General features: G+C 41.5%; 1 protein-coding gene across 1 annotated transcript in view; it reads left to right on the forward strand.

Moving 5' to 3' along the window:
* Nucleotides 1–19018, forward strand: part of SLC15A1 (solute carrier family 15 member 1) — a 52754-nt gene extending 33736 nt beyond the window's left edge. The window contains exons 11-23 of the mRNA XM_084877135.1: nt 202–291; nt 2275–2319; nt 2450–2482; nt 2567–2655; nt 4141–4222; nt 6085–6201; nt 7520–7666; nt 8852–8901; nt 14239–14346; nt 14468–14573; nt 15732–15875; nt 17120–17227; nt 18227–19018. Of these exons, the coding sequence (XP_084733261.1) occupies nt 202–291; nt 2275–2319; nt 2450–2482; nt 2567–2655; nt 4141–4222; nt 6085–6201; nt 7520–7666; nt 8852–8901; nt 14239–14346; nt 14468–14573; nt 15732–15875; nt 17120–17227; nt 18227–18433 (1326 nt within the window). The 3' untranslated portion in view covers nt 18434–19018. The remainder of the gene's footprint in view (nt 1–201; nt 292–2274; nt 2320–2449; nt 2483–2566; nt 2656–4140; nt 4223–6084; nt 6202–7519; nt 7667–8851; nt 8902–14238; nt 14347–14467; nt 14574–15731; nt 15876–17119; nt 17228–18226) is intronic.
* The last annotated feature ends 5088 nt before the right edge of the window (nt 19019–24106 follow it).

A 24106-nucleotide genomic window follows, 5' to 3' on the forward strand; every position in this document is an offset into this window, starting at 1 on the left:
ATTTACCTCCTGCACAGACATTTTCACTCATACTTTAAATAGCTTAGGAAGTTTTCGTTCTCAAAAGGAACCTGGGGTAGGGTTCTTGGAATTGTTCATCACCTCCCAGCCAGTCTTCAGATGCAGATAAGTCCACACTGAACCTAACATTGCTGGTGACATAACCCTGTCTGACTAGTCCCTCCTCCACTCCAACCACAGGAGCGGCTTATCTCTCAAATTAAGATGGTTACGAAGGTGATGTTCCTGTATATTCCACTCCCCATGTTCTGGGCCTTGTTCGACCAGCAGGTAAAGTGAAACTATGTTTTCATACATCTTCATGTGGCAAACGTTCTTTGGGCTCTACCATGTACCAAGCCATAGTATCTAGTTTTCTTGCAGTTTCTCTTTTATTCATTTATTTAATCACTTAATCACATTGAGTTTCTTAACAACAACAACAAAAAACAAACAAACAAAAAAAAAAGCTCTAGGTGGTTCTAGCGCTAGCCCAATTCTTTCCAAAAATCGGGACTTTTTTAAAACTCCACGGGACTCGAAACAAATTGTTAAAAATCGGGACAGTCCCGCCAAAAGCGGGACATCTGGTCACCTTATTCTAGCCACAAACAAGGGGGAAAATTAGGTGTGTTCAAGTAAAGGTGCATTAGGAGAGACTGGATCAAAGTGCCCAACACTCTTTCGAGTCAAAACTGAGAATAAGAAAAAATTGATAAAAGAAAAACAGAAAAAAAAATAAAAACAGAATAAAGAGTTTTCCCATTGATGCATCATGGTAAACAGATGTAATACCTTTTCTGGGATCTACAGAATATTTTAACTGACAGGAACTTGACATCTTTCCATCTAAATGGGATGCGTGGTTTAGAAGCACCATCCAGGGGTGCACGATGACTCCCCAAAGTCGGTCTGACCAGAGCAGGAACTAGACCCCGGTTGTTGCCTTGTCGCCTGCTCTTTCTCCCACGGCTGTAAGATGCTGGCCTCGGAACGTTTCAACGCAGAGTTAGATAACTGAATATATGATGCCTACTAGTCAGAGGAATAAGATATTATTCCTTTTAGAAACTGGAGTTTTTCAAAAGTTCACAGGCATGTGTAATTTTATGGTCCAGGGAGGATTACTGTATGGGTAAGCCATCGCTTGTAAAAGAGTTGAGCGTACACATTGAATCTCCTTGTTGGTAATTGTGAAATGGAGAACAGCATTTGAAACACCAGGGAGGCAGTTTTGCACGTTGATACAAAGCTGTTACTGGATGTGAACTTGCACTAGAAACACACTCACCACCTTTTAGCTGTGTGTCTTGGGGTAATCCCTTAACCCTTCTGAAAGGATAGTAACCCTCCACAAGGCTGTGAGGACCCACATGGAGAACTAGGGCATACACCCCTGTATGAAGAATTAGCCGAAACCGGTTTGGCTCAGTGGATAGAGCGTCAGCCTGCGGACTGAAGGGTCCCGGGTTTGATTCCGATCAAGGGTACGTACCTTGGTTGCGGGCACATCCCCAGTAGGGGGTGTGCAAGAGGCAGCTGATCGATGTCTCTCTCTCATCGATGTTTCTAATTCTCTATCTCTCTCTCTTCCTCTCTGTAAAAAATCAATAAAATATATTAAAAAAGAATTGGAACGGTGCCCTGTTCCCCACTTACTATGATGTCCTCCTAGTGGAGTGGATTGATTACGTTGAAATATTTACGTCTTTAGTCCTCTGTGGGAATAAGGATACTTGTACAGTCCTGAGTCGTCTTTTCCTAGGAAATAGGTTTAACGTAACGAGGCCGCTCAGTCTTAAATTTGTCACTCTCTTCACAGAATCACATTTTAGGACAGCTTGGGCTGTCAAAACAGCTCTTAGCAATAACAATGCTCTGGAAACTGTGGTGCCAGTGAATATGGAATATCCTCAGGCTGTAAAGCTGCTTTCTCCCGGCAGCTGACATCTCGCTTCCCACCAACCTCAGAAATGCATTTGGTCTCTCCACAGGACAGCTTTATCCCAGAGCAGAGCTGTGTGGGTGCTCTGTCAGGGTCAGGGGTATTATATGTCATGTTAACTTGCAGAGCAGAAATGCAAGTTGTTTCCTCACCCAGTATTACATGGAGCTGGGAGGTGAACTCGGCATTGAAAAAAGAAATGTTAAATCCCATAACATTTCAGACCTCATTCCTGATTTGGAAAAAAAAAAAAAAAATCAACATTGACTTGTAAAATGTTTAAAGACCCACGTTCCCAAATGATGCAGTATGCTTCCTTGTTTTTTAAGGGCTCAAGGTGGACACTGCAAGCAACAACAATGAATGGGAAAATTGTAAGTTTAAGACATCCCCTGGTCACCGTTCCTTTGCCCCCTTTCTCCTTCGTTTTCATGACATTCTCAACCCCCCAGTTGGTCATCTGTGGGCACTTACCAATGAAACTCCTCCCCCCTCTGTTTTTAGGGACTCCTGGACATTCAGCCAGATCAGATGCAGGTAAGAGAAAATACATAAGTTGCTTTCGGAGATCAAAGTCACCTCTGAGTCAATGGTAACGGTCCGTCTCCACTTCGTCTGCAGACCGTGAATGCCATCTTGATCGTTATCATGGTCCCGATTGTAGACGCTGTGGTGTACCCTCTGATTGCAAAATGTGGCTTCAACTTCACGTAGGTGACCGGCAGGTTGGGGTTGAGGCTCCCATCAGTGCTAGGACTTTGCAACGGGGCTGCACTCCCTCAGCTTCCAGGCCTCCGTGGGAAAAAAAGAGCCTGTCTCCTCTCCCACAACGCCATCTCTATGAGGGGGCTTTTAAAGAAATACATGTGAGCCCTGGCCACGTGGCTCCGTTGGTTGCAGTGTCATCCCATATGCACCAAAAGATTGTGGGTTCAATACCCAGTTGGGGCTCATGCAGGAGGCAACCGATCAATGTTCTCTCTCTTTTTCCCTCTTCCTCCCTCTCAAGAATCAATATCCTCAGTTGAGGATTAAAAAAAGAAATACATTTGAATTAGATGTCTGTGTGCTGATGTTTCTGAAGACTTTCCCTAAAAATAAAATGTTATTACCAGCAGCCTGAAATAGCCTCTGATGCAGGCTCTCTCAGAGATGCTGAAGGTTGTTCAGAACAGGCGCCCCCGGGATATGCCCCTTTGGCCCAGAGAGTATTTTATATTCTGAGCTAAACCTAATCTAGACCCTGTAGGCTCACAAAACACACACACACACACACAAAAAAAAAAAAAACAACAACAACAACAAAAAAAAAACTGTCTCTCCCTTGAAGAAATTAAATTGGGGAGCTTGCCTATAATGAGTCATTACCAGAAATAACTTTTTTTTTTAATTTTAAAATGTTTTATTGGTTTTTTTACAAAGAGGAAGAGAGAGGGTGGGGACAGAGATTTAGAACATCGATGGGAAAGAAACATCAATCAGCTGCCTCCTGCACACCTCCTACTGGGGATGTACCCGCAACCAAGGTACATGCCCTTGACCAGAATCGAACCTGGGACCCTTCAGTCCACAGGCCAATGCTCTATCCACTGAGCCAAACCGGTTTCTGCCAGAAATAACTTTTTATGACTTATCTAAATGACAGGATAAACATCTAAGTGACTGAACAACTGCTTTTCTTGTTATCTTGCAAACTGCCCTCCTCCCCCTCTGAAGCCCCAAGGCATCTTGACTCAGGATGCTATCTATATCCCATTTTTCCTTTCTGTCTCTGAATCTCTCATGTATGTGGGATTCCCATCCATACATACACAAGTAAATTGGGTTACTTTCGCTTGTTAATCTATCTCATGTCAATTTAGTTATTAGACCAACAGAAGGAACCTAGAAGGGTAGAGGAAAATTTCTTCCTCCCCATAATCTAGAAGATAAAACGTTAACTATCATCCAGAGTATCACCCGAATTATAATTTCTAGAAAGTAAATGTAAAAACACAAATGAGGCTCTCTATCCCATGTAGTGTCCCTAGTCTTGGTCATGAATAACAAATGAAGGGGCTCTTCCAATGTCATGTGTTTAGGAAAGGAAGTGAGTTTTGTTGGGGGGGCGGGAGAGGAGTGCGTCTTTGGGGGGCATGTCATTAGCTTGTTTGTGTGAGACAGGTTGGGTGTCACTCTCTTGCTTGTCTCATCAGCCCGCTGAAGAAGATGACGGTCGGGATGTTCCTGGCTTCCATGTCTTTCGTGGTGGCTGCAGTGGTGCAGGTGGAAATTGATGTGAGTTGTCCTCTGATCCTCCAGTGGCCATTCTGGGCTCAGGCATTCAGGTGGGGTGTTCAGAAGTCTTCTTACTCCAGGAGTGAAAGGATTAGGGGAGGTCAGGATCTTTGCTAATAAACTGTCCGGGAACTATGGACCATGCACTCCAGGGGCAAAATAGTCCCTTTCTGGCAGCATGGACTGCTGGGTGTTATATCTGCAGTCAGGAATAGGATCAATAGGCACACTTAATAAGGAGAAAAGCTGAACCACATTGCAGTTTTTAGAATGGGAGATAAGTTTATGAAACTAGCATTTATATGAACTCCTAAAAAAGCTAGTGAAAAGAAGTTCAGCACTCACAAAGTATTTCAAAACTGTGTCAGTCATCTTCTTGATGGGCTTCTGCCCTTTTATATTATAACTTTTCTAATAATGATTAGTTCCCAAGCTAATTCTCATGTCTATTGGACCCACAATGGGGCTAAACTAATGCCCTTATTCTAAGCTCAGGTCCTAGGAAACTGGTGTTATACGGTATATAAGATAAGAGGTAGAGAGCTCTCTTTCTTTCTCTCTCCCTCTCTTTCTCTTTCTCTCTCTCCCTCTTTTCCTCCTTCTTTCTCTCTTTTTTAATCTATATTTTTAATTGTGATAAAAATATACATAACAAAATTTACCATCTTAGTCATTTCTATGTGTACAGTTAGTTCATCAGTGCTAAATATATTTATATTATTGTGCACACAATCTTTAGAATGCTTTTCATCTTCCCAAACTGAAACCCTACATCCATTCATCAACTCCCCATTCCTCCTCCCCCTAGTAACCACTATTCTACTTTCTGTCTCAATGACTTTGAATATTCTAAGTACCACATTAGGTGGAATCACACGGTACTTATGTTTTCATGACTGACTTATTTGATGTAATGACCTCAAGATTTATCTATGTGGACCATGTGTCAGAATACCCTTTCTTTTTAAGGCTGAATAATGTTCTGTTTTATGGATATAACACTTTTTTTTTTTTAATCCATTCATCTGTTGATAGACACTTAGGTTGTCCCACCTCTTGGCTATTATAACTAGTGCTACTACGATTGTGGATGTATTCCGTTTCTCTTGAACATAGCTAGCTTTTTGGAAAATTAATCGTGGCACTGAAATAGAAATAGATTGCTTTAGTGACAATAGGGTTTGAGAGAGGACATGTAGGGAAAGGCAGCAGAAACCCTGAGAAAAGGTGTGGAGGCAGGAGGGCATAACACATTTGTGAGAGGCTGTTTAGAGCGCCATGTCCAGGGCTGAGGCCTGGGTGTCCAGAGTTGGAGGGGAGGCATCCCGAGAAAGCAGCTCTCAGGTGCCACAAGATAAGCATTCATGTACGCTATGGTTCCTCTGGCCCCTCAGTGATTAGGCTTCATAACCTGGCATCCCTTGCAGTGTTTCCCAAACTTTTGACATATGTGTACCCCTTCTGTAATTTTCGTAACGCTGAGTACCCCTCGTACTCATGAGAACGTAGAATTAGGTACAGCTAAGCACGGTGCAGTGCATATCCCCACCAAACTCCAGTGCAACGAGTACCCCCACCAAACTCTTCCCGTACCCCTGGGGGTACGCGTACCACATTTTGGGAAACACTGGCCTAGAGGTAGGAGCAAAAAAGCCTCTTTCTGATTACTTCCATGTTCTGTACAAAAATCATTTTCCATGGGTGCCATGAAGTGAGTAATTAGAGGCCTTGGGGCCTAGTAGGAGGTGTGCCTCAGACAGCACCGCTTCCCGTGCCTGGGGAAGCGGACTCTAGTGCTCTGGTTAAGATATATTCTGTACAAACTGAAGACCTCACTGCCAACTGTCTTTTATTTTATTCAGAAAACACTTCCGGTCTTCCCCGAAGGAAACCAAGTCCAAATTAAAGTATTGAATATAGGAAACAATGACATGACTATACATTTTCCTGATGCGACGGTGAACATCAGCCAAATGTCTGTAAGTAGATGGAACAGAAATTTATGTTTCATCATCTGGCCTGAATCATAATAGGATTTGCAGAATCTGATCTTCTTGGTCCTGGTATAAGTTCCATGATAAGCCCAGAAAGGAAATGTCTTAATATCATGATCTCCTTTTGGTTTCACTCTGGACCAGTGCACATCAAACTTTAATGTGCACAGGAATCACCTGGGGAGCTTGTTAAAACACAGACTCTTGATCAGTAGGTCTGAAACCTTCCATTTCAGCAAGCTTCTCAGTGATATTGCTCTGCTGGTGCATGAACCACACTTGAAATAGCGAGATTTGCGTCGGTCGTCCTCCAGCAGGGGCCATATAATGGGAGAGAAGTTTATAAAAGTTGTTCTTTTATAGACTCCTAAAAAATCTAGTTAAAAGAAATTCAGCACTCACAAAATACTTCAAAAGTGTGTAAATTATCTTTTTTATGAACTTCTTCCCTTTTGTATTCTAACTCTCCTAATAATGGTTAGTTTCCAAGCTAATTCACATGCCTGTTGCCCCCACAATGGAGCCATGCTGACTCCTACTGCCTTTAGACTAAGATCAGGTCCTAGAAATCAGGTGTTCCGTGGTTAAGAGACATTTGACAATCTCTGGAGACATATTTTTTTATTACCGCAACTGGAAGTGTGCTATCTTCCTATGTAGAAGCCAGGATGCCACCACACAGTGCCTCCCGACAACAAAGATTTACCTAGCTCCCAATGTCAATAATGCCAAGGTTAGAAAACCCCAATGTGGACATTCATTGGTCTGGATTAAAGTTCTCAATCTTGAGTCCTTATTTGGTCACCTGAAGAGCTTTGAAAATTCTATCTGGGTCCCACCTCCCACAGATTTTGATTGAACTTGTCTCATTCCTGTTTAGACACCATTGAGAACCACTACCTTGGATCTTGCCAAATCAATAATCTTGAAGTTAAAAAAAAAAAAAAAAAAAGTTTGACTCCTAATGCTTGGAGCAACCCAGTATTGATTATTTCCAGGGCTGATGCTGTTCTTTGCCTAATGATAGAAATGATTTCTATAGCATTTATCTTCATAAAACAAAATGAAAGTAAAATGCTGGATGAAAAGTGCAATTCCTGTGGTAATACTAAACAACTTCATGACAGAATCTGTAAGGATCAGGGTGGGGGGTGGGGCTAAGACATGTCAGCTCCCCAAAGACACTTTTTGATGTGTGTGAATGTGCACTGGGAATGTCTAATAATATGCCATGACAATGCTCAGTTACACAGTGCAGAGCAAGACTGCAGTGTTAACTATGTCTCCTTTTCCCCTGTTACAGGGAAATGATTTCAGGACTTTTGATTTGGACAAACTGACAGGTATAAGCATTTCTTCTCCTGGATCACCAGTTATTCCAGTAACTCATGATTTTGAGAAGGGCAAACGCCATACCCTGCTAGTGTGGGAACCCAATAATTACCGAGTGGTAAGTAGCTGAACACCTGCAGCTGACTCTTTCCATGTGTGCTATTGGAGACATGGTCTTCTAATGGTGTGACTTTTACTTCCATATCATAATATATTAGATAACCCTCAATTTCTTGCTACTTTAATCACACAAGTCATTTGACTTCCAATAAAAGTTTGACTGGTGGATGTGAATGGTTAATATTTTTTAAAAATCTATAAAGAACTTTTGAGTGCCTTAGCCAGGTGGCTTGGTTGGTTGGAGCATCATCCTATACACCGGAATGTTGCAGGTTCAATTCCCAATCAGTGCACATACCCAGGTTGTGTGTTTGATCACCTGTCAGGGCATGTATGGGAGGCAACCTTTTTATGTTTCTCTCTCCTCTCTCTCTCTCTCTCTCTCTCTCTCTCTCTCTCTCTCTCTCTCTCTCTCTTTCATTCTCTCTCTCTCTCTCTCCCTCCTTCTCTCTCTCAAATCAATAGAAATATATCCTTGGGTGAGGATTTAAAAAAAAAAAAAAAAGGAACCTTTGAGCATGGTGTGTATGTATGTGTGTATGTGTGTGTATACATATACATAAGTCACACAGAGTATGTGTGTGCATTCTCAGTGACTTTTTTAAATAAAGTTTAAAATATATCTTTAATTGTATTAATTTTAAAACCTTGCCCTGAGTGATTGAGAAATTGGTACAGTTTCTATAAAAAAAAATATATAGCAATATACTTTTTATAGAAAATGCAATAAAAATACACATCAGGTAAAAGCAATAAAAATATGTATAAAATATATCATGACAAAGTATAGGATCTAGCTATGCTATTTAGCATATGAAGAAGCTGTGAAGGTGTCATTGAACTAAATGAGGGAGCTGTGGATATTCTGCAATGTAAGTGAGCTTCTATAGAACTGCAATATTGAATTAAGACTTCTGAGTCATGTATGTAATTAGGGAGTCGTTGAATGGAATGTTCAGAATTCTTGGAGCACAGTGTTCTGCAGAACCACTGGAGAGCAAGCATCAAAGTTTATAGAGATAACTTCACGGAAAACTAGGGCTGAAGGATGGAGCCCTGCAAATGTAATCACTATGCCCTTAGCTCCCAGGATAAATGTCAACATCACTCTTCTTCTCAGAGGCTGAAATGGTCATCTAAATGTATTCTAATGGATTATATTTTAACATGTTTTCTTTCTCAGATAAAGGATGGCCTTAACCAGAAGCCAGAAAAAGGAGAAAATGGAGTCAGGTATGTGTATGTGTTTGGGTATTTTTAAATATATATTTTATTGATTTTTTACAGAGAGGAATGGAGAGGGAGAAGGATAGAGAGTTAGAAACATCAATGAGAGAGAAACATTGATTCAGCTGCCTCCTACACACTCCCTATTGGGGATGTGCCCACAACCAAGGTACATGCCCTTGACCAGAATCGAGCCTGGGACCCTTCAGTCTACAGGCTGACGCTCTATCCACTGAGTCAAACTGGTTGGGTCAGGTATGTGTATGTCTTTAAAAATTAAGTTGTATCAGCTTCTTATGGAAGTAATATATACCTATAGTAATGTCCAACTGTAAAAAGGATATAAAATGAGAGTATGGGTTTATCCCAAGAGGGTATGCTGGTTCTATATTTTTAAATAATTAACCAATGTAATTCATTATCTTAAAAACTAGAGAGGAAAATCCATAAAACTATCAATTGATCCAGAAAAAAAAAAGCATTTGATAAAATTCAATATCCATTTCTGAGAAAAATTCTCAGCAAACTAGTAATTGAAAGGAACTTTCTTACTCAGAAAAAGGATATCTTTTAAAAATCCCCAGGCTACCATTATATTTAATGGTCAGAGTCAAAGTGATCTCCCCATAAGAACAGAAACAAGGTAAGATCATATATTTTCTTTACTTATATTCAACATCCTTCCAGAAGGTAATGCGATAAGACCAGAAAAATAAGTAAAAATATCTAGATTGAAAGGGAAGAAATAAAACTCGCTACTCACAGATGGCATAATTATCTGCAAGGAACATCCCAAGAACTCTACAAGAAAATATCATGGATCAATAAGTGAGTTTAGAAAGAGTCCAAGGTACAAGGCCAACCAGAAAATAAACATATTTCTATAAACCAGCGGTGAACAATTGGACTGAAACTTTAAATAACATTTACAGTAGCTCCAAAATAAGGTGAAATACTAGTTATAAGTCTAAGGAAACATATATAAGATTTGAGAGTTGAAGCTACAAAAGGCTTAGGAAAGAAATCAGTGAAGAGCTAAAGAAATGGAGAGATATACTGGGTTCATTGATTAGAAGACTTAACATTGTAACGATGATGTCAGTTCTGCCCAAATTGATCTGAGGTTTATTGAAATTCTTATCAAAATCATAGTATTATTTTTCATTTTTTCCAGTTTTATTGAGTTACAACTGACAATGTTGTGTGTATATTTAAAGTATACAATATCACGATTTAATATATGTATACTACGTGAAGTATTTCCACAATTAAGTTAACACATCCATTACCTCACAGTTACCTTTATTGTAATAAGAATGCTTACAAGCTAATCTCTTAGCAAATTTCAAGTATACAATACAGTATTATTACCTATAGTCTCCATGTCATATATTAAATCCTCAGAACTTATTCATCTTAGAACTAAAAGTTTATATCCTTTATTTCCTACTCCCTGCTCCCTGGCAACCACCATTCTACTCTCTATTCTATGAGGTCAGCTTTTTTTTTTTTTTTTTTTTTTTTTTTTTAGATTCCACATATAAATGATATCATACAGTACTTGTCTTTCTCTGATTAATTTTTTCACTTAGCATATGCCCTCCAGGTCCATCCATGCTGTCACAATGGCAGAATTTTCCTCTTTTTGTGGCTGATTCATGTTCCATTAGATATAACATATATTATATACATAATGAAAATGTATGAAAATATTGATCAATCAGATCTCATCCTAAACATTTGTTCTATAAATCTCACTGTTAAGAGAATAAAAGAATAATCTACATACTGGCAGAAAATATTTACAAATCACATATCTGGCATAGGATTTGTATCTAGAATATATAAATTACTCTCAAAACTTAATAATAAGAAAGTAAGCAGGTTAAAAATCAGAGCAAAGGATCTTAACAGACTTCTCAGCAGAAAAGATATAATAATGGCAAAGAAACACATGAAAAGATGTTCAATATCATTGGCCACTAAGGAAATATAAATTGAAACCACAGTGAGTTCATGACACCTATTGGATGGCTATAACATATTTTTAAACTGGCAATAGATAAAGGCCACCCTAAATAATTTTACCTCTTTAAAGATCCTGTCTTCAAATACAGTAACATTATAGGTACAGAAATCATTCATGTAGATAATGTGATTGCATGCTTCCTTAGTTTCTAAAAAATCTCCAACTTAAAATTTGAAAAAAAAAAAAAACTATGCAGAGGTCTGGCTATAAGTTCCGTTTATTTCAACCCTGTCATACTGATAAAAAATACTTTAAGGAGGAAATGAGAGAGAAGCATAGTGGCCTTAAGTAGATTCAAAAAGAAACCTTCATTTAAAAAGTTGTGAAGGTTTCACTAAAAATACTGGAACAACTGGAAATTCACATGCAAGAGACTGAAGTTAGACCTTCCCAGCCTGATACCACAAACAAAAATTAAATCAATGGATCATAAACCTACTATAAGGAAAACAATAAAATTTATAGAAAAATAACAGGCATAAATGTTTGTGACCTTGGGTTAGGTAATGGTCTTTTAGGTATGAATGGTCTTTTAGGTATTATTTTATTTTGTTGCACGAGCAACAAAATAAAATAATAATAACTTGGGTTTCATCAAAATTGAAAACTTTTGTGTTACAAGTGATATCATCAGAAAAGTGAAAAGATAATTCACAGAATTAGTGGAGATGTCTGCAAATCATTTTTCTGATGAGATATATTCTGATTATTTAAAAAATTCTTACAAATCAGTAATAATATGGCAGATAACCCAGCTTTTTAAAGGGACAAATATTTGAATTGAAAATTTTCCAAAGAAAATATACAGATGCTCAAAAGTCCATGAAAGGGCTCTCAACATTATTAGTAATTAGGGAATGACTGTGATTTGACTAATGAAAATCAAAACCACAATAAGATTTCACACTCACTGGGCTCTGACAAATACAGACAATAATAAACTGCTGGTGTAAATGTAAAATGAAGCAGCCACTTTGAGAAACCGTTCTTTAAAAGGTTTAACATGGAGTTACCATACAATCCTAGGTATATGCCCCGAAGAAATGAAAACATATGTCTACCCAAAAGCCTGTAGATGAATGTTCATAGAAGCATTACTCACAATAAACAAAATGTGGAAATAACCGAAATGATAAATATCAACTGTGGTCTACCCATTGAAAGAAATATTACTTAGTCATAAAAAGGAATGAAGTACTGATAGATGCTACATAACATGAATGCACCTTAAAAACATTATGCTAAGTGAAAGAAGCCAACTGGAAACACCCCACCTTATATGATTCCATTTACATGAAATGGCAGGCAAATCTATAGAGACAGCAGATTAGTGGTTGTCAGGGACTGAGCAGGGGCAAAGGGAGTCACTGCTAATGGGCATTGAGTTTCTCTGGAGTGATGAGAATTAGATTATTATGATGGTTTCCCAACCCTGTGGACATACTAAAGCCACTGAGTTGTACACTTTAAATTGGCCTGAATTTTGGTGGTATAGAAATTTATTCACAAAGCTGTTTAAAAAAAAAAAAAAAAAAAAAATGAGAAGTATCCAGTCTCTAGCACCTTGGTTATTCTTTAAGGAACCAGCCCCATCTTGTCATTTTCTCAGCTGGTTCCCATTCTCCATAACTCGTTCCATATTCACTTTGTAGCCTTCAATCCTGGCACTCCTAAGAGAGGCCCAAGCTACCTTGAGCCTAGGACTGGCTGTGTCTGATCAAAGCTAGTAGAATTCAAAAATCATGGGTCGGGACTCTCCTCACCCTTCAAAACATTCAGAGTGTGTTTGCTGCTTATGCTCAATTATTTCCTATCTTTTCCATGTGTTTTCATGTGAAAACACATATGATATGTAGGATGCTGTATTTTTTCTTAATTATGTTTATTCTTATTGGTATTTTATACCAGCCTGAGGCATATGTCCGGCAGGTAATAGTATCCTAATACTCTAGTCTGAGGGTGGGATTTATTCAGAGCCTTATCCTACATGGTAAAGAGGTAATATGCAAATTGACCATCACTCCAACACACAAGATGGCCTCCTCCATGTGGATACAAGATGGCTACCACAAGATGGCCAGCAAGGAAGGGCAATTGTGGGCGATCAGGCCTGCAGGGGAGGGCAATTGGGGAGGGAGAAGGCCTACAGGGGAGGGTAGTTGGGGGAAACCAGGCCTTCAGGGGAGGGCAATTGGGGGTGACAAGGATAGCAGGGGAGGGCAGTTAGGGATGACCAGGCCTTTAGAGGAGGGCAGTTGGGGGTGACCAGGTCTTTAGGGAAGGGTGGGCAGTTAGGAGTGACCAGGTCAGAAAAGGAGGGCAGTTGGGGGTGACCAGGCCTGCAGGAGAGGACAGTTAGGGGAGACTAGGCCAGCAGGGGAGGGCAGTTAGGGGTGACCATGTTGGCAGGGGAGGGAAGTTAGGGGCAATCAGGCTGGCAGGGGAGTGGTTTAGGGAATGATCAGGCTAGCAGGCAGAAGTGGTCAGGGGCAATCAGGCAGGCAGGCAGTTGGGAGCCAGCAGTCCTAGATTGTGAGAGGGATGTCCAACTGCCTGTTTAAGCCAGATCCCAGTAGAATTGGTCCTAAACTGGCAGTTGGATATTCCTGGAGGGGTCCCAGATTGGAGAGGGTGCAGGCTGGGCTGTGGAACACCACACCATGCACAAATTTTGTGCACTGGGCCTCTAGTAAGTTATAAAGCCTGGACCTGGGCCCAAGGGTCTACTTCCTAACTTATTCTGCCCACTGTCTCGCTTTTGAATGGTTTATCTTAATCTTTGATTAAAAATCAGCTTTGACAATTGGAGCAGTATTCATTCTACCTATTAGGCTCCTGGTGACACACCGGGTTCCATTTTCTATATTAATCACCTAACAAACTACACCAAGTGGAATGCCTAAGGATGTCAGGCCTGAGTTTAATTCATGTGTTTTCAGCAACTTCTGCTTCTGCTCTTTCACCACATTAGCTCTAAAGCTTCTGAAGCAAGGAACACAAAGGCAGAGCTACCTGCTTAAAGAGGAAGGGATCAGCACCTAGTTCAGCCTGTCCCTAATATCCCAGACATCACCGAAATGGTTGCTAGTTACAACGTACTTAGAACAGTTCCTGGCATTTAACTGTAGTAAGTCAATTGCTTTCGGTGGGTCCTTCTGGGTGGGTGAGCATGGGATTGCTTACCTTCTGCCTTTGCTCTAGACACCTTCAGTTCCCGCTGATAGGGAGCGTAGCCCAGCTTCAGGGGCAAATACTGTGACTGAGAGCAAATCATTCCCTGGTCCAGCCACAAGAAGGATGGTTTTCTGTTTCAGATTTGTAAATGCTTTTGGTGGGAGCTTCAACGCCACAGTGGATGGGACCCTATACGAGAATATTACCAATAACAACGCCAGCAAGTATATGTTTTTCTCTTACGGCACGTAAGTACCTATACTGAATATTTTGTTTTAAAATGTATGGATTCTAAGTCTCATTCTTTAAACAGTACGTAGAAACTTTTAATAAACGGAATGTAACCTATATTATTCTTTCTTTCCATAGAAAAAACATCACTCTAAGCTCAGCAGAGATTCCAGGACACTGCAATAAGTCTTTTACATCCTCAAACTTTGGATTCGGTAGTGCATATACCTATGTGATCACCAGGGTTAGTAGGCCATTCCATCAAGCCAGAAGTGCTACTTAAACTGTCTTCATCTGAGTCTCAAAGACATTTAGGACATAGGCGTGTTTTAACCAGAGTAATATTAGGATCTCTGTTTTTAAATGGGAATTAATCAAGTTTACCACCAAGTTTTTAACTTGCCATTGACTCAAGTTCACTGTTAGAATAACATTGAGCAGACTGACTTACTCTCACCAAAACTTCACTTTAAATTTTTATCTATCATCTATCTATCTATCTATCTATCTATCTATCTATCTATCTATCTTTGACCAGTATTTGATGCTCTCAGTGCACAGAGATAGCAATCTTTGAAACAAAGCTGACTCCCAATCTACTCTCTTATTTAAAAGGAATACACTAGGGGATATATTTTTAAATCCCACCATAGCTATCTCATCATAAGTACAAATTGCAATGCTACATATTTACATTGAAAATGTGTACTTACTTGCCCTAGCCTTCTTTGCCCAGTGGTTAGAGCACTGGCCTCAGACAGAAGGGTCTCGGGTTCAATTCCAGTCAAAGGCATGTACCCCTGTTGTAGGTTTGATCCCCGAGCATGAGAGAGGCAACCAATCGATGTGTCTCTCACATCAATGTTTCTTTCTCTCTGTTTTTCCCCCTCCCTTCCACTCTCTCTAAAATTCAATGGGAGCCGAAGCAAGTTTGGCTCAGTGGTAGAGCGTCGGGCTGTGGACTAAAAGGTCACAAGTTTGATTCCAGTCAAGGGCATGTACATTGGTTGCAAGCACATCCCCGGTAGGGAATGTGCAAGAGGCAGCTGGTCGATGTTTCTCTCTCATTGATGTTTCTAACTCTCTATCTCTCTCCCTTCCTCTCTGTAAAAAAATCAATAAAATATATTTTAAAAAATAAAATAAAATTCAATGGGGGGAAAATATCTTCAGGTGAGGATTAGTAAGTAAATATAGATAAAAATAGATGGGATAGATAGATAGATAGATAGATAGATAGATAGATAGAGATAAAAATTTAAAGAAAAGAAAATGTGTACTTGGTAAATCATTTGACATAACTCTGGAGGTCAAAACTTAATTTTCCAATTTGAGCAAATTTTACTTAAGCAACTAATCTTGATTTTCATTTCTTTTTCTCACTTTTGCCTTATTGGTTTAGAAAGATGGATGCCCTATACTGAATTCATTTGAAGATATTGCTCCCAACACCGTTAACATGGCCCTGCAAGTCCCACAGTATTTCCTCATAACCTGCGGCGAGGTGGTTTTCTCTGTCACTGGACTGGAGTTCTCATACTCTCAGGTTTCTTGTTCATTTTTTTACCACCCTTCCTCTACCCTGCCTTCAAAACACTGCTGGGACTTCATTTAAATCTGTGTTAGCTGTATAGTTATAGTTGAGAAGAGCTCTAGAAATCATTATGGGATATCCCACCAACCAGGTTTTTGAAGTCACCATGCCTTGCCTTTATGGACTGAGAGCATTACTGTTTAGCTTTGTGAGTGTGTATATCATCTGTGTCTATATTCCCGCAGTCACACTCAGCGGTTTAAAGACCTAAGTAGGAAAAACTATATAACACGGTCACCAGGGTCATGAGAGTCGGTGGGCTCTTCTTTCTGAGACGAACAAATGGCATCAATGGTTCCTAGCAGTGCTCACTTCCTGGCCTGTGTCCTCATTATCTTATGGTTCACTCGTGATCTCTTTGTAGCTCCTAGTCAACACACAGATTAGGGCCTAGCTTTTAAACATTAATAAAAAAAAAAAACATTGTTTAGTGTGCATTACCTTAATGAGGCAATGTTTGTCGATACCTGACTCAGAGCTTAATTTCTGAATGATTTTATCAAAGCTACAATTATAGTCAGTGTATGCCCATCATATCTACCGTGTTTCCCCGAAAATAAGACATCCTCCGAAAATAAGACCTAGCACATGGAAAGCTAAGACATCCCCTGAAAATAAGACCTAGCACAACTTTGGGAGAAAAAATTAATATAAGACACTGTCTTATTTTCAGGGAAACAGGGTAGTTAGTACCTTCAAGTTTTGCAGTAAAACTTGTTAATATGAGCTGGATGATCCCTTTCTGTGGTGACCTCACAGGAGATGATATAACATAGATGACAGAAGTGAGAAGACAGGCTTTGGTGACGTGGCAGAGAAGCTCACGGGAGGGTAAAGTCACCGCACATAGTGCAGCCGCCATGGGGGGAGGAGAAGAGGCCAGAAGGTGGCTGTACGGCTTTGCCTGGAAGCCCTTCTGTAGAAATAGGATCCGTTCACCCGCAGCTTTGTCTGTCTAACTAGGATGGCAACTTTGCAAGCACGTGTAGAGTGAAAAACAAGGGTTCCTTGTATGTTCGTGCCACTTGAAGATTTGGGGTATCCTGCCACCCAAGTAGTTATCCCTTTTACATTCAAACCAGCCTGCCCCTTAACCTGCATTTTTAGGGTGGCTGCTTACATAAAGGAATCACTGGCTGTGTTCTCGTGCTGAGGTTGAGATCCAGATTGGCATTCTCTTTGCTCTGCTTCCGCAGGCTCCTTCCAACATGAAGTCGGTGCTTCAAGCAGGGTGGCTGCTGACCGTGGCTGTGGGCAACATCATCGTGCTCATCGTGGCAGGAGCAGGCCAGATCAAGGAGCAGGTAGGGGTGGGAGAGGAGAGCTGCCTTTGTCTCATCTGTCCGTGATCCTCAGGCTGACCCTTCCCAGCCATCTCCACATACACGGTCATCCAAGGCAGTGGCTGAATAAAACTGCCAGACCGGCCAGATGGGGCGGTTACCAAATGGTCTCATGGCCAAGTATGTGCTGATTCTTCTCACTTCCACTGGGTGTTATTGAAAAGTAACAACCAAAATAACCAGATTGAGCTAACATACATACACCCTGATGACATTTGCTATCAAAGAAAAGGTCTTCCCTGGCTTCTGTGAATGCAATGGCCCCGAACGACGCATGTTATCCAGAAACTGGCATTATTCCTAAAGTTAAGGCATCCTAAAGGTGGTTGTGATTTTTCCGACTTAAATAAAGTAAGGGTAATCAATAAAGAAAATTTAAAAATAAAATAAAATAAAGTAAGGGCTTTCTATGACACTAGTAAACTCTCTCCTTCAGCACATCAGCATATCCTAAGGGGCTTGTCCCTTACCCGCCCCATCAGTTTCGTTACTCCCCCTACCGGGTCCCCTCAGAGCATGCGCTATTGCTGCGGGCTCATAGGCTCAAGGTGTACTGCAAAGGGTAGCCTGGGGCTCTTCCCTTCAAACAGTTCAGCATATCCTTTTTCTTTCAAGAGTACTGCCTGGTGTTGCTTTGGTCTCCCAGGGCCCAGCTATGTGCCTGATGAGTTGGGTTTTATAGAAATTTTCCCTCATCTTCCCAAAGTCTTGGGTTTCTACTTTCCAGTGCAATAAGAAACAATGTAATCTTGATACTTGAGCATTCATGGGAGCTGGCCCTTCTGTATCTGTGGCAATCACTGACCATTCTATATCTATGGCAGAAGCCTACCAATGTTCCCTGACAATCTAATCCATCTAGGCGTAGCAGGAAAATATACATGTGCTCTATTCACTACTATAACTGAGATTGTTTTTTTGTGTTTTTTTTTTCCTGCTCCAACTCCAATTCCTTCAAAGTGGGCCGAGTACATTCTGTTTGCTTCGTTGCTTCTGGCTGTCTGCATCATCTTTGCCATCATGGCTCGATTCTACACGTACGTCAATCCAGCAGAAATTGAAGCTCAGTTTGATGAGGAAGAAAAAAAGAAGAAGCCAGAAAACTTATATCACGAAATAGATCCCGCCTCACCGACGGCGCAGACAACGGCGCAGACAAAGATGTGAACGTCAGGAAGCCAGTGGAGGCTGAATTGGGCCCGGATTACGCCCTGACTTGTGTCTCCAGGTGGCAGGACGCTGTGGGATGGCTCCTAAAGGGGAGATACCAGCATCATGAACCAAGCCAAGAAAGCGATTTTCTAAGCAGCCCTTGGTGAATCTGAAACAACTCTGAAAGTCTTTTTTTTTTTTTTAAGAGAAATATTATTTAAAGTACGCATGCATACACATACACATTTTTACAGCACTATGAGCATTCCCTGCATTCAACTTTTTTCCTGTCACACAAATGAAGTTATTTTTCCAACTTAATTGTTGGAAAAAGTGACCAAGTTCCATATGGTTTGAATTCTAACACTATATGAAAACAATGTTAAATGAGTCCAGAGTCAATGTGAAAGTGAATAGACAGGCTTACAGATGGTATGTAATAAGCTAGTATTAACTGATACCTTTTTTTGTTTGGTTTGGTTTGGTTTTTCCAGTCCCTACCTCTTTTTAAACTATGTGTGACTAAAAAACCACTCAGGTAAAAGTCAATAATGATTTTTAGAGTCTCAATGGTATGAAATAAATTCCTGTTCTTAAGAATCAATGTCTGAATGTCTTTGGGTAGAGTAATTCTTAACATGTTTCCTGATTATCAAAGCTGGACACACGTTAAAATTTTATCAGAGGTTGATAAAAGCATGAACAAAAGAAATGCCCACTTTAATACATAAAATGAACATGAAATATGGAGGTTTGTTTCTTCCTGATTTTATTCTCCCCAGGGATATGAAATCTGTGCCTGGTGCATGAAATTCGTGCACGGGTTGGTGGGGGGTTGTCCCTCACCCCGGCCTACACTCTCTCCAATCTGGGACCCCTCAGGGGATGTCTGACTGCCGGTTTCTGCACTCTCTCCAGTCAGGGACCGCTGGCTCCTAACCGCTCACCTATCTGCCTGCCTGATTGCTCCTAACCACTCTGCCTCCCTGGTCACCCCTAATTGCTCTGCCCTGCCAGCCTGGTCACCCCTAACCATCTCTGCCTCGGCCCCTGCCACCATGGCTTTGTTTGTAAGGACATCCAAAAGCTGTCCCGTTTAATTAGCATAGTACCCTTTTATTAGTAGATATGTGTGTGTGTGTGTGTGTGTGTGTGTGTGTGTGTATGTGTTTGTGTGTGTGTGTGTATTCCTCTTTTATTACTAAAATCTATGTGTATATTTATGTACCATCTCAAAGTGATTTTCTCAGTACTAAAGCACTTTTCTGCTTAAATAAAAATTCTTCTAACCCATTATAAACACTGAATGCCTAATTCATTCTATAGATACATTTCATTTAACCATTCCCAGGTTTCAGACCCAAAACAAGTCTACATTAGCACTCTTATAAAAACAAGCCACTGTTCTTAGACAAACTTGTACACAGCCCTGAATGCTGGAACTGGTTCCTGGACTGGCAGGAAGGGCCCATGCTGGACCTCTGAGGTGTTTCATGCACATGCTTGTCATTGCACTGTAGACACGGAATGAAGCTGGTGGGGAAAGAACTGGGGGGACTCAAAATCCAGAGAGAAATGCACATGAGATGACCACACCTCACTGAAGACCTTCTCCACCCTTAGTATTCAGTGCTCATCCCTTCCCTGGGGCTCATGAGGCTCCTTTTTCTCTGGACATAGCTCTCTGCTCTCTGTTCACGCTGATCTAACCAACCGTGAGTTTCTTCAAGTTCCTGGAATGCATCAGGTTCTCACTTCCAGGTCAAAAGCTAAAGAAAAATCAAATCCTGAGACACTTATTCTCTACCTACTATTCACTCAACCTCTCCGTCTGGCTCGGTCTTCTTCATTTTCAGGATTCAAGCTACTTCCTCCATCCAAGAGTTTCCCTGCCCCCGCTCCCCTGCATTGGGTCCTGTCTCCTTTGAGGTCTCTCCCAGCACACACCCTCACTGTATTGTAACTATCTAGCTTTCCACAGACTGAAGCTTTCTGCATGCACCAAGTTCTGCTTCCATTCTCTAGAACACAGTGGGCCTCTACGTGTTAAATAGATGTGAACCTCGGGCTGGAGGAGTGAGATGGAAGAGATGAAGAACTTAACCTTCAGTAGTGCTTTGAATGATCCTAATTAATGAGGTCTAGTGTGAAAGACTAGGTACCGGTGTACAGGACGGCTAATGTTGCCTCTGATGATTTCTACTCTCTAACTTCTATTGTATGCCTTTGAGGGGGGAAGCTAACAGTGATAAGCATTCAATTTTCATTACTTCAATTGTCAGTAATCAAAAGATATACTGCTTCTAACTCTTCTTGCAGCCTCAGGGTAACTTTGGGCACCTCTGGACCTCTTAGATCTCATTTTCTTCAATGAAACAGAACTCTAGATGATCTGAGTTTCAAAAGTCCTTTGAGGGTGTCTGGCACACAAATATTTGAATGAAGACCTGCCCCTGTATGGACTCTGACGTTAACACTATAGAGTGCTTTGCATATGGATGGAAATGATACCTACCTCATCATAATAGGCCTTTTTTAAAAATATATTTTATTGATTTTTTACAGAGAGGAAGAGAGAGGGATAGAGAGTTAGAAACATCGATGAGAGAGAATCATTGATTAGTTGCCTCTTGTACACACCCTACTGGGGATGTGCCTGCAACCAAGGTATATGCCCTTGATCGGAATCATACCTGGGATCTTTCAGTCCACAGGCTGATGCTCTATACACTGAGCCAAACCAGTTTTGACCATAACAATAGGCCTTTAAATGGTATGATAAAGGCATGGAGGAGAACTGGGGCACTTGGGTCATGAGGGTAGAGTTTTCAGAGTAATCTTCTCTCTGGCTATTATTTTACCACTTCCAAGTATAATTAAGACTGATGGGTGCCAACATGGGTGTTCTAGATGTGAGATATAAGACAATGGCCAATGTCATGGGATAGGGGTGGCAGAGGGGATGCGTGAGGCCAGGCCAATAACTTCTGGTCTTCTTCTCTTTTCTTCAGCCCCCATTTTTTTGTGTTTGATGCCTTTCTCTAAGTTCTGAGCTGATCAGTGTATAACAAAAATAGCACATTGAAAGACTGGCTGACGGTTGAAATACAATTCAACATGGGTTGGAGAGAATGGAAATGCTTTCACTGAAAATAGCAAGGCTTCATTGCTTATTCCAAAGAGCCAGAACATTGTGAGAAGTGTTTAATAATGTTCATATGAGTCGTTTTCATATCAACCTGTTCTTGTTTTTTTGTGTGTTTTTTTAAATATATTTTATTGATTTTTTTTTTTTTTTTTTTTTTTTTTTTTTTTTTTTTTTTTTTACAGAGAGAAAGGGAGAGAGATAGAGAGCTAGAAATGTCGATGAGAGAGAAACATCAACCAGCTGCCTCCTGCACACCCCCTACTGGGGATGTGCCCACAACCAATGTACATGCCCTTGACTGGAATCGAACCTCGGACCCTTCAGTCCGCAGACCAACGCTCTACCACTGAGCTAAACCGGCTTCGGTCAACCTGTTCTTGTTTTGATTCTACATTTCTCTAGGTAAGTTTTTTTTATTTTATTTTGTGGATGTTCTTTAATTCTTTCTGGGTAATAAAATATTTGTTTTGCAGTCTATCTTAGACTATAAAATGATTTTATTAAGTGTATGTTCAAGTTTTATTTTTGTTGACATTTTAGCCATCAATGTTGTCATGCATTCTGGGATATTGTTGTTTTTTGTTTGTTTGTTTATTTGTTTTGCTTTTGCAGTTTCATTTTGTAAATGACAAACAATAGTAGTTAACACTTGGACACTGAGTATGTGTAGATGGCATGTTACACACTCTGTTTACCAGCATATAACGCTTGTAACAGCTCTGTAATATAGATCACTATCCTTATTATTATCCCCATTCCACAGAGGAGAGAGCAGGCACAGAGAAACCAAGTAGCGTCTGGCTCCTGAGCCCAGGCTGCCAGTCACTACACAAACCCGCCTCTCGATGCCAATGTTTAATTGCCAGCGTGAATTAACCCATTGTATCCTTTTACACTAAGAAAGGTCTTATTACCCCTGTTTTAAAGAGATGAAAACTGAGAAATATCTAGCTAAAGCCATATACCTGGTAGTTGGCTGAGACAGAATTTGAACCTAAGCACGTCTGAGCAGAAAGGCCTGTCTCTTAACCACCAGGCTAAGAGGCAGGCCTTTCACACAGTGAAAGGCAAACATGCGATGGTGAGAGTGTTGTAAAGGGGCCAAGAGCAAAACGGATGCTGGAGGCCTCAGAGAGGCGATGGTCCACCTGAAACCCAGGGTGGACACCCCAGGGCTGGCCTAGAAGAACAAGAGGGGCTGTGTGTAGGGAGGAGAGGCTGGTGAGGCCTGCTCTCAAAGGATTAAACAGAAAATATTCAACACATTTACCACCTTAGAAGGAGCCAGGGCCCCCTGTAAGGACCTCACAGTGTCCTGACAATGCTGGAGCCCCGCCCCCACGGGTCTGAGGTTTGCACACGCCCGCGGCCAGTGGGAGTCCCAGTGCTGGCTCCTTAAAGGCTGTGGTGATTCGCTCTGAAGCCTGCCATGCAGAGCCAGTGTCTCACCGTGAGGGGCAGCTGGCTTGAGGGGCAGGGGTGGGTGTGCGGAGGCGTGGCCCTGGCAGTGCAGGAGAAGGAAGGAGGCAGGAAGTCACCACACAGGACTGCGGAGAAGTGCGGGCCCTATTGTTTTGTTTTTAATCGTGGTGAAATATACATAACAAAATGGACCATGTAGCCATTTTTTTCAGTGTGCAGTTCGGTGGCATCAAGAGCCTTCATGTTGCTAGGCAACCATCGCCTCCATCCATCTCCAGAACTGTTTTCATCTTGCAAACCTGAAACTTCATACCAACACCCCATTCCCTGTGCACAGATACACACACACACACACACGCCCCTGCCCCCGGCCCTCGGGTCCTCCAGAGAAACAAGAAGCATTTCTCCTTCCAGTTGCTGTCAGAGGGAGCCCTGTGCGTCAGGGGCCCCACCTCCAGCCTGATCAAAGGCAATAAAAGGAGAGAGCCCAGGCCTCTCGGGGCCCTGAGGTATGTCAATAAGGACCCAAGTTTACTCCACCTGCTGCGGTGTGACCAGGATGGCTGCCCATCTCGTTTCCTGTATTCCACTAACCTCTGGCGATTAAAGCCACCAGAGGATTTATGGATGTCACATCTGGCTTGTTCTAAGGAGACTTGCAGCATCCACACATGTGTTTAAAGACTCCAAAGCAGGGGTCTTCAAACTACGGCCCGCGGGCCACATGCGGCCCGCAGAGGAGTCTGATCCGGCCCGCCAGGTTTTTTGGGCAGTGAGCGCAGCCGAGGTGTTACAGTAGGAATTAGTAGTTCATATAGTCCGGCCCTCCAGCTCTCTGAGGGACCGTGATCTGGCCCCCACTTTAAAAAGTTTGAGGACCCCTGCTCCAAAGGAACGCGGGTCGGATCTGCTAGGTCACCATTCTGGTGACCCTGCAACAAAGAGGCTTGTATCTTTAAGGCTGAATGTTCAGGAGGCCAGTGTGGTGCCCTAAGAGCTTCCTACTTGTGGGGGAGGCAGAGGATTGGTCCCCACTGCAGGCTGCTGTGCCTGGGCACTACCTCATCCCACGCATTAGGACCTAGGTCAATGAAGTTTCCCGTAGGTTTCCATTTCAT

Source organism: Pipistrellus hanaki, assembly GCF_964339955.1.
Source record: "Pipistrellus hanaki genome assembly, chromosome: 3".
Classification (NCBI taxonomy): Eukaryota; Metazoa; Chordata; class Mammalia; order Chiroptera; family Vespertilionidae; genus Pipistrellus; species Pipistrellus hanaki.